The 10,803-nt window shown below is 37.7% G+C and overlaps 1 protein-coding gene across 2 annotated transcripts in view; it reads left to right on the top strand.

Moving 5' to 3' along the window:
• Window positions 1-597: 597 nt before the first annotated feature.
• Window positions 598-10,803, top strand: part of ulk1b (unc-51 like autophagy activating kinase 1) — a 31,479-nt gene continuing 21,273 nt past the window's right edge. For both annotated transcript variants that reach the window (XM_026928892.3, XM_026928891.3), the window contains exons 1-5: window positions 598-1,271; window positions 2,240-2,332; window positions 2,423-2,464; window positions 9,748-9,780; window positions 10,241-10,277. In XM_026928892.3, coding sequence (XP_026784693.3) covers window positions 1,182-1,271; window positions 2,240-2,332; window positions 2,423-2,464; window positions 9,748-9,780; window positions 10,241-10,277 — 295 coding nt within the window. In that variant the 5' untranslated portion in view covers window positions 598-1,181. The remainder of the gene's footprint in view (window positions 1,272-2,239; window positions 2,333-2,422; window positions 2,465-9,747; window positions 9,781-10,240; window positions 10,278-10,803) is intronic.

Genomic DNA, 10,803 nt, shown 5'->3' with positions numbered 1-10,803 from the left:
CTGATTGGCATCTCTAAATTGTCCATAGTGTGTGAATGGGGGTGTGAGTATGTGTGCGACTGTGCCTTGCGATGGGTTGGCACTCTATCCAGGGTGTCCCCTGCCTTGTGCCCCATGTCTCCTGGGATAGGCTCCAGGCTCCCCGTGACCCTGTGTAGGATAAGCGGTACAGAAAATAGATGGATGGATGGTGTATGGGTGTTCCTAATAAAGTGGATGGTGAGTACATTGGAGAAGATGTACATATTTTGACATATATTACATAGTATAATATATTTCTACAGCATGCAGTAAAGACATATGCAACAGGCTAGAAATTCAAAAATTTGTTTTGTTTTTATCACCTCATGCATATGCATTAAACAGTCACGTGCTTGTTGTCGTATTGTTTTAAAACCACGAACTATACCTTGTACTACCTTCCTAAATAGCTGTATTTAGTATAGTATATACTACAGACATAAATAGTATGTCAGTAGTAGGTTATGGTATATTATTTTAACCCCATATTTGTTGTGATTCTGGACCTAGCCAAACCGGGAGTGTTGTGATTGGCTGGGCTTGTGACAGACTTCTCCGACGTCATCACCAGCAACAACAGTGAGGCGCTCATGTGCGCATGCGCGTGGCTTGGGAAGGCTTTGTCGCTGCAAACTGATGAACCTGCTTTGTGCTTGTTCTTTTTTTTAACTCTAGAGATCCCAGAAGTAAATCTCGCGTTGAAGGAGATCGTTTATGATGCCGACGTAGAAAAGATTTCGCACTGGATCTCTGATAATGCTACAAAAACAAAACAAAACGCAACGCGCTGATGTAATCTAAGCTCTCAATGTCGGACATGTACACAAACAAAACCGACGCTGGGGTTTAAGGTGGTGCTCTCAGGACTCAGGAGCAGTTTGGAGACAACTTGAAGTGCGCAACAAAAACAATCGCGTCATGACAGGACTCGGGTGTTAAAGGAAAAACGGAGCGCGTCTCCGATTAATCGATTAATCGAGCTACCATGCCAGAGGAAAGGAGGATTTCTTTGGGAAGGCAGCACATGGAATACGACAGTGGGCTTCAACTTTCCAGCTGCCTTGACGACGCGGAGAAGGGGACTGGAAGAGGAGGAATCGTGTGGATCGAAAGCGATCCCGAATAATAATCGATCGGGGGCGGATTGTATTTGCAGGGAGATGGAGACAGTCGGGAAATTCGAGTTCAGCAGGAAGGACCTCATAGGCCACGGGGCATTCGCGGTGGTGTTCAAAGGCAGGCATCGAGAGGTGAGACTGATCTCGTTCATCAGCATGTCAGAATCGGTTGCCTTGTTTGCAGTGTGTGTGTGTGTGTGTGTGTGCGTGCGTGCGTGCGTGTGATGCTGGCTTTTAATCACAGTAGGCCTGGGAGCTGTGCACGTACGTGGGCGCGCGCACGTCTTCACCAGTCCACCTTAAAACCGGGCCTCGATACAAGAAGCTTGAATTTTTTTAATTGCAGTGCATCACGCTTGTGGGTTCTGCAACATGAAATTAGCTTTTATATCATATATATAATAAATACTGTTCATTTGCATTAATTAAAAACACTACACAGTAACCACAATAACCACCAATCAACCAATATGATTATTTTCTTCACTATTTTAACAAATACCTCATTATAAACATCCATTTCGTTTCGTTATTCGCTGTAGTGTTATGTCACTGTGTGAAACTTGATTTATAATCGATTTGTATATATTTTCAGTGCATTTTAGACATGTCCTGACATACCTACACAATCTTTACACATATAACAACTGTCTTTCTAAATATAACATGATCTGAATAGAATAATAATCGAATAATTGTTGTTTTTTTTTTATATATTTTCAGTGCATTTTAATCGTCTTGACATGCCTACACAATGTTTACACTTTAACTGACTGTACTTCTAAATATAACATGATCTGAATAGAATAATAATCGAATAATTGTTGTTTTTTTGTATATGTTTTCATTGCATTTTAGACATGTCCAGACATGCCTACACAATGTTTACAATTTAGTGACTCTCTTTCTAAATGTAACATGATCTAAATAGAATAATAATCGAATAATTGTTGGTTTTTTTAAATATATATTTTCATTGCATATTAGATATGTCCTGACATGCCTACACAATGTTTACACTTTTAGTGACTGTCTTTCTAAACTATCATGATCTGAATAGACTAATAATCAAATAATTGTTGGGGTTTTTTTGTGAATAGAAACATGACTGGGAGGTTGCTGTGAAATGCATCAATAAAAAGAATCTAGCAAAATCACAAACTCTACTGGGAAAAGAGATCAAAATATTAAAGGTAAGATCTGATCTGATCTGATCTAATATCAGCAGGGATTTTGGTTGTTAAGTGTATGTAAAATTGACATATGTATGTTTTCTTTCAAAGGAGCTGAAACATGAAAACATTGTCGCATTACATGATTTTCAGGTAAGTAAATACATGAACCAGTATTCTTGTAGCGTTTTGTACCAGTGCTGTGAAACTCCACCCACTGAAGCATGTCATGATGGTTACGTCACAGTCTGAACGGCCTGCCATTGGTCCGTTTCTGGCACGTGGCTAATGTTGACATGACATGTGCGCAGGATGCAGAAGGAGCCTGGATAACTGGCTTGCACAGAGAACAAGGGAGTTGCAGTTGTGTGGGTTGTTTTTTTTTCTTTTTGGTTGACATTTAATTTATTTTTAAAAATGCCTTCTTTTCTAAGAAGTAACATAGTACACCAGGTAGTTGCATATTACATAGTCAGTCACATTTATTTATAAAGCACATATAAAAACAACTGCTGTCCTATGTGCTGTGCAGTTAAAATAAATAAAAAACACACATCACAATGTGATGTGATGTCACAAGTGTGAATACTACATTTAAACAGATTCAAAAGCTGAAACAAGGAGGTGTGTGATTTAAAAACCTCAAGAGTAGGTAAAGACTTAACGTGAAGTGGCAACTTATTTCCAAAGCCTAGGTCCTGCAACTGAAAAGCCTCTATCAGCCCTCTATTTTACACGTGATCTAAGGAACAATTAACTGTAAGCTGTGTGATGACCGTGATGGTCTAGAGTACTGTTTTCAGGAAGTGTGGTCAGAAATATAGAGAGGTACCAAACAATGCAAACCCTTGTAAACAAACAGTGACACTTTAACCTGGATCCTGTATGAGACTGGAAGCTAGTACAGGAGTAATATAATCACATTTCCTGGTTCCAGTCAAAAGCCGAGCAGCAGCATTTTGAACTAGCTGAAGGCGTGAGACAGAAGATTGAGTAACTCCCGTATAAAGTGCATTGCAAAAGTCAAGCCTCGAAATCTCAAAATAAAAGTATGCATCACATATCATTAAATGTTAAAAAATGTTTTTAATTTGGCAATCGTTCCAAGTTGATAAAAACTGCCATTGACCACAGAATTAATTTGACTGTCAAATTTTAAAGCCAAATCAAAGATGATACCTAATGTTTCAGCTTGTGAGTGTTACCAAGTTACTATTTATCATAGTAATAGAGTCAGGGGGGGCCAAACAACTTGTAAGTGTAAGTATAGAGTATCTGATTTATACAACTGAGCAGTTGAGGGTTAAGGGCCTTGCTCAAGGGCCCAGCAGTGGCAGCTTGGCAGTGCTGGGATTTGAACTCTTGACCTTCTGATCAGAAGTCCAACGGCTTAACCACTGAGCTACCATTTCCTCATAGATGTCCCTGTTTGTTTTAATTAACTGGAGAAAATATATCCTCAAGGCAGGCAAAAGAGATTGTAAAGCAAAGACATCATTAGGTTTCATCATAGATTTCATATATCATATTCATATGCAAGTCCAGACATGCAGCCATGCAGGTGCACAGTGATGACCGTTTAACGGCTGTCTACAGTCGAGTTAAAAAATTTACATACTTTGAAGACAAACATTTTATCCAACCAGATATTTTAGGTGTGTTAGGTTTCACAAACATGCCTTCAACATCACCATTATCAGTAATGAATATGATATTAACAAACAAAAAATATAAAAATCATTGCTTTTCATTCCCTCTGAGCAGTTTTTGAACATTCATAGTTGTCATATCTTCCCCATTTCTGTTTTATCTCTTCCAGATTGACATTTTTTATTATAACAAGAGATCTACTAATCTAAGTGTACTTTCCCACCTATTAGTCAATTTACTGAATCTGAATCAGTTAGATAAAATGAATTCTTCTGCTTAGTTTGCTATCTGGTTTGGTTTAGTTTCATATTACACATAATTCAATGAACTAAAAAGCAAAAAGCAGTGTGGCATATAGGGCTGAAAACATGCTCGTAAAACTTTTTCGTTCATTGGTCAGAAATGCAGCGATGGAAAAATGGTAAACAAATCTTTAAAAGAAAAAATTGGAGGCACAGCTCTGTAGCTACTTTAAAACCTTTTCTTCTTTGGTTTGAGGGCCAAATATTCAGAGCATGCCGCAGTTCTCCAGCGCTACAGCTCTGTCCTTTGGCTCAGTTTGTGCCTCACAGCTACAATAAAATGGTGAAAACAACCAAAAATACACTTCATGTTTGGTTCGCTTCATGCAGTTAAGTCAATTCAGAGTTAAATCGCTTTCTCACTGCATTCGAACTGCACTAGAGTTCTCTTAGAACTGGACCAAAACCATCTCGTGATGGTCACAGACTGCTGTGTTCGCATTGCCGTGTTCACGCCTGCCTTAATGAACCATGCGGAGGAGGTAAACACACTGCGGTTCAACACAAATGGACTAAACACTGTACATATAAAAAGCTCACCAGTAGTGAGTGTAGGTGCCAGGGCCGATACTACACTGAAATGATGGATTGCCTGATTTTCTGATCCATATATACACTATATGGCCAAAAGTATGTGCACACCTGTCCATCACACTCATACATGGTTTTTCCCCAAACTGTTGCCACAAAATTGAAATCACACAGTTGTATAGGATGTCATTGTATGCTTTAACATTACAATTTCCATTTTTTGGAGCTAAGGGGTCCAACCGTTCCAGCATGACGCCAAAATGAGATCCCAAAAATGAGATGAAGACATGGTTTGCCAAGGTTGGTGTGGAAGAACTCAAGTGTCCTGCACAGAGCCCTGACCTCAACCCCACTGAACACCTTTGGGGTAAATTGCAATGCCGACTGCACTCCAGGCCTCCTAACCTCCATCAGTGCCTACATCACTAATGCTCTTGTGGCTGAATGTGAGCCCAAATCCCTACAGCCATGCTCCAAAATCTAGAGGAAAGCCTTCCCTGAAGAATGGAGGTTATTATAACAGGAAAGGGAGGACTAAATCTGGAATGGGATGTGATGGTCAGGTGTTCACAGACTTTTAGCCATGTAGTTTATCTTATGTAATCAAAGTGCATAATGACTCAGAGCACAAATCACGTACATGAACAAAGAATTTCAATTGTATTAAGCCAGACATCCTGGCTCCAGCGTTTTAAGTAACTTGGCAACAGAAGCTTGTACAGAGTGACTCAGATACTATTTTGGTATACATTAATTTTAACATGTATAATCATGGTATTGTACATGCAGCAGAATTTTATTGCTCACGACCTCAGTTTAATAACATTTTCCAGAGGTGCAGTCGTCTATGGTTTAGCTGTAGCATATACGGTTTATGACTCCTAGCTGCAGCAATACAGAAGACACCTGATAACTACAACGTTTTTTGCTTATTCAAATAAAGCAGTGACCACAAACGTGAATAAATTCACCTGACAGAAAAGGCAATTCACTGAAAGGGAAAGGTCGCGGGATGAGAAGATGCATATTTGCTTTTGGTGCCGAATACTTTCGCTTACATGCAAGCTTTATCTTGATGTACCTTGACGTGTAAATTCACGAGCTTTGGTTTTGTGAGCCAATAGAAAACAAGTGGGCGAGGCTGGGGTCTCTTTGGTTGGTAAAAAGATGGAGTTGCTTTTTATTAAGTAGCATCACATTTTTTCGACAAATTTTTCTGCGCTGTTTTCTTACAGTTGCTTGATGCACATCTGGGGAAAAAAAATTCGCCATCTTTTCCACTGACATACTCTAGGGCTTTTTGTGGTAATTTTTTTTTCTTTCTGCCTGCTAAGATTTCCTTTGAATTAATAGCATAGAGACAAAAAAAACATTTCTTGGTATGTGAAGCATCTCCGTCGGTACCAAGTATCTAGACACAATAGTCAAGTTAATAATTTGGCTGTCTGGATTAACCGGTTCAACCGTGATGTACTTGTCATAGTATCTTCTGTGCTTTGCGTGGAGTTAATATGGGAGTAATTCTAACTTATACCCTATGGCTGAACTTGTAGATGTGTATCAGAATGCGGGAACGTACTTCCGCTCAGTCACATAGGATTTTCTCTGTATTCATTGTCACCCAGAGTTAGACTTTGGGTGACTGCTATAAAGACATGCAAGACATTTTACATATTTTACTTTGTTGTGTCAAAGGTACTTGGTGTATCTTACTCGACCTCCATTTCATCACCAGGGGATTAGGGTTGTTAGGTTAATCAGATATATAGAGTTTGTTCATTAGACCTGACTGTAAGTATCAGGTACCATGAAGCAGTGTGCACTGCAGTGTCACCGATCTGTCCTCATTACATGATTGAAAATGAAAGAGGTGTGTTGACTTTCTGCAGGCAGGCACAGAATGGAGTGAAAGTACACCTCTTGAATTAGATATAAGCATGGGATCAAGGGAGATCATATTTTTCTGTGGATCCAGGAGCTTAACTTTGGACAGGACTTAATGGACTTAGTGACCTCAGTATCATAAGGTTCAATGTGGTTCTATTTGGTTGAAAAATACGACTGGGTTTTTGGTGTAATATTTGAAAAAGTTCTCCAAACTCACAGATAAACGTGGTTTTATAATGTTCTGTCTGTCAGTCAGTCAACTCCAAGGTTGAACATAGAAAAGAAATGACTCGAAGTCTCAGTATCTGAATTTTCTGGTGTAACCAGGGACTGGTGGTCAGCTAGCAGACTTGTAAGACGTGTTGGTGTGGTTGCACAGAAACATCTGTTGTATCTTTTGAAGTAATTTATTATTGCTGAATGTTTTACAATGAAATTTCAAGGTAAATATTTTGTTTAGGAACAGCTTCAGAGTTTAAAAAGTGAAATATCTTGTATTTTAGATCACATAGAAGACATTCAGGACAGTAAAACTTTTTGAAAAGCAATATATAATCATACTGTGGTCTTAGTATGCTCCAGATGGCTTTCTCTACTGAGTTTATTACTATTTATTAGTTATTTAATGAGATTAAGAGATTGCTTAATAGGAAACAGGTAGAATCTTATAAAACCTTATAAACAGTATTTAATTTTATACGAAATAAAGATTTTTATCTACACAGGTAAAGTTGTTTTTTAGACGCAGGAATGTTTTCAGAGTGGAAAGCTTTGAGATGTCATGGGAATGTGACAAGCTGTTTTTTTTTTATTATTATTAATTAAAAAAAAAGAAAAGAAATTGGTGAGGGAATGACTGTTTTATAGCTGTTATAACATAAGTGATAACAGGAGCTAACTTATTTCGTGGACAACATGAAATGTAAATATAAGCAGATAAGACGTACAATGTTTAGTTCTTTAATAAATAAAAATGGTTATTGTTGGCCAATTGCTGTTGTATAAGAGGAATAAAACCATTTATGGTGTGCTGTTATTGGAAAAAAGTCTCCCATCATTGCTTCATTGCTATAACAGAACACCACGTCATGTTTTATTCTTTATTTGTTTCATAATGTATAAATTAATGGGCTTTTTTAGCACTAGTCCTAGTTAATAGGACACTAGTTGAGGTTTAGCCACAAAAAGTGTGCCTCGGGAAAAAATAAAAGTAGGTAAAATACTATGTAATTTCATGTAGTATTTGTACATGTTTTTGTAATTTTTTGGTTTATTTGGTTTTAAAATGTATACTTTAATTACACATATGAGTGATATGGTTTTATTTTATTTTCGTACATCAAGCAGCAGGGCCAAAAACCAAAACCAAAAACTTAGGAAATTTGTGTTTTGATAGAATTATGTTCTGCAGTCTAATTTAGATTTTAAATATCCACATACAAATTTTGCCTGTGTTGCCATAAATATTACAAAAAATCAAATACTATTCAAATAGTGAAATCTGTTCCAACAATCCCAGGAATTATGTAGCCTTTGAATAAAAAAAATATATATATAGAAACTGCTCCCATAGTTGTGTTTGTAGTAATATGCTCTCTTATCATATGTGAAAACCTTGCTGTCTTCATTAGTGACTTATCATCCAGTCAGCATGCCGCGTTTGGACACCCGCTAGTCAGTGTGTTTTTCCAAGCTGAGAACAGATCTTTTGCGGCTTAGCCATTATAAAAGATGAGTTCAGATCTGTAATGCAGTAAAATGAAGCCTGAATAGAAGGCAAATAGGAGGCTAGCCATGTTTCTGCTTGGCTTCTAATCTCCACAATGGCAGAGCGAAAAACTTCAGCCTCGCTGAGTCAGCAGAAGTGGATCAGCCCGATCTGGCTCGTCTGATTGGCTGCAGTGGAAGTGAAATGAGGTCAGCTGTTGCTAAAGGGCCATGGTGGTAGAATGGCTTTGTTTTTATGAAGGACTTTGTTTGCCATTGGCTCTGCAGAGGTCAGCTGCATTAAGAGCCTGGAAAAAGTCAGGTTTATTGGTGGTTGTTGCTAAGTAGTAGTAAATTTCGTGAAATTCTTTCCACTGGATGGGTTTGGACTGGAAAACACACCTGGGTGTTTGAGTTGCGTGATTTAGTTAGAAATAGGATACGACATGATTCTTAACAAACCTTTTATCAGACAGTATAGCTAGAAATGACAGTTTTTTCTTTACACCTTTTCTTGTAATGTAGTAATAAAAATCTCACCTCAACAGAAAAATGTTTATTTTACTTGTTTTTATCCATTTGTGACCATCACATAATTGCAAATTTAGCAACTTTGAGGAAGTCGTATTTCTGTAAAAAGCTTGTTTCTATGTCAGTTTGAGTCTTTATGATATACACATCAATTTCATTTTATAGACCATACAAACCACACTGTTTTTTTTTTTTATATTTAGAATGAAAAGTCTCAGTTTCTAGTTGACCTGCATTCCTGAAATTTTACACGTTCCAATGTCACGTGTTCATTCTTATCTTAATTATTATGGAGGAATTTAGATTTAATTTAGATTACTTAACCTTTAGCTAAGGAGTCTCTAGTGTCCACGCTTTGTAACGATCAGTAGGTTTTCCACCTTGGGAAAGTCTTCAGGGCAGGATTTTGTGCTTTCCAATTTCTTGGTAACATGACAAGCTGCATTTTTTTAAAATTAACATTTTATAAGAATCAAGGCTGGGTAAGGAATGATTGTTAATAACAGGAAATTGTCTTGAGAATGTTCTACAGCATTAAATATAACTATAAAAGGCTAAAAAGCACAAAAATGCAATCAGTGACAAATTGCTATGGTATTATAGCAAGAAAACATGATTCAGGACATGCTGTTTCTGGAAAATAATCAACTTTGGGGTCATAACAGTAATTCTACTTTGTGTCAGGCCACATCACACCAGCCGGTTGTTGATTATTTTCCTATGATACTGCTCCTCTTGTGTTTTATTCTTTACTTATTGTGATTTCTGATGTTTTAAAAGTGCAGTGATGGCTGTGAGTAAAACTGCTTCATGTCTGTTTCTGTTTAGGAAACGGCGAGCTCTGTGTATTTGGTGATGGAGGTAAGTTTTTTTTTTTTTTTTTTTTTTTTTTTTTCCCCTTCCCTCCCCTCCCTGCTTGCTTGTTTTTGACTGAAATACACTCCGGCTTGAAAACAGGCCTACAGGTGTGTACAGGCGACACATGCATCCTTTTAAAACTGCATGGAAAATATACAAGGGACTCAAGACTGTGACTTGAAATGTGTGTGAAATTCTTCTGGAAGCTCTTGGTGAAGAATCTCAGTTTGACGCATCACTAGGGTCATCAGAGGTTAGGGACTGGTTTAAAAATGCACGGTGGGGAGTGAGGGGGTGGGGTAGAAGTGGAAAAAGCAGGGACCTGGGTCAATATGCATTTCAATGCCTCACAGCCCGGGTTCATTGTCCTAATCCTTAATTCTTCATTCTAATGAATTGGTTGTTGCTTTATTTAGTTATTCACCGTTAGAGATTAAAGCTGTTTCTCATTTCCTTTTAACAGTACTGTAATGGAGGAGACCTAGCTGACTACTTGCACTGTGAGTATATAAAGGAGAGAGAACAGAATTGTGTCTAAAATCTAATTTCTGTTTCACCTTGACGTCCCTCTTCTATTCTATTAAATCGTAAAACATTTTAGTTGCTAGAATTTCTCATTATGTATCCGGTTTGAGGATGAAAAGATATCTGATATTTGAGTTTCTTTTAAATGCAGTAGGCTGGGTTCAGGGCTCAGCTCAGGAAGTGGAGCTGGGAGAGGTGTGCGTATGTGTGTGTGTGTGTGGGTCTGTTTGTTTAGTCGCAGACTAAAGGAAGTCTACAGTCGAGACCTAGCGTGCTTTTTGAGACAGGACAGAGACGTGCTGTCTGGCTTATCAGTAAAGTAGCAAAACAGCATGTATTAACTTGGCAACAATCTCAACATAGTGCTAAATTATTTTACACAAGAAAAGTGCAGTCATAATATTATTTATTCTTTATTCATGGTTATCTATAGTTAATGAAAAATACATCATGGAAAAAAGGTCTTTCAGTTAGGGATATTTTGTAATATAACCTAATCAG

The sequence above is a fragment of the Pangasianodon hypophthalmus genome, chromosome 15, assembly GCF_027358585.1.
Source record: "Pangasianodon hypophthalmus isolate fPanHyp1 chromosome 15, fPanHyp1.pri, whole genome shotgun sequence".
In the NCBI taxonomy this organism is placed as follows: domain Eukaryota; kingdom Metazoa; phylum Chordata; class Actinopteri; order Siluriformes; family Pangasiidae; genus Pangasianodon; species Pangasianodon hypophthalmus.
Note: the sequence above shows the minus strand (reverse complement) of the source record. Positions and strands in the feature narration are given on the sequence as shown.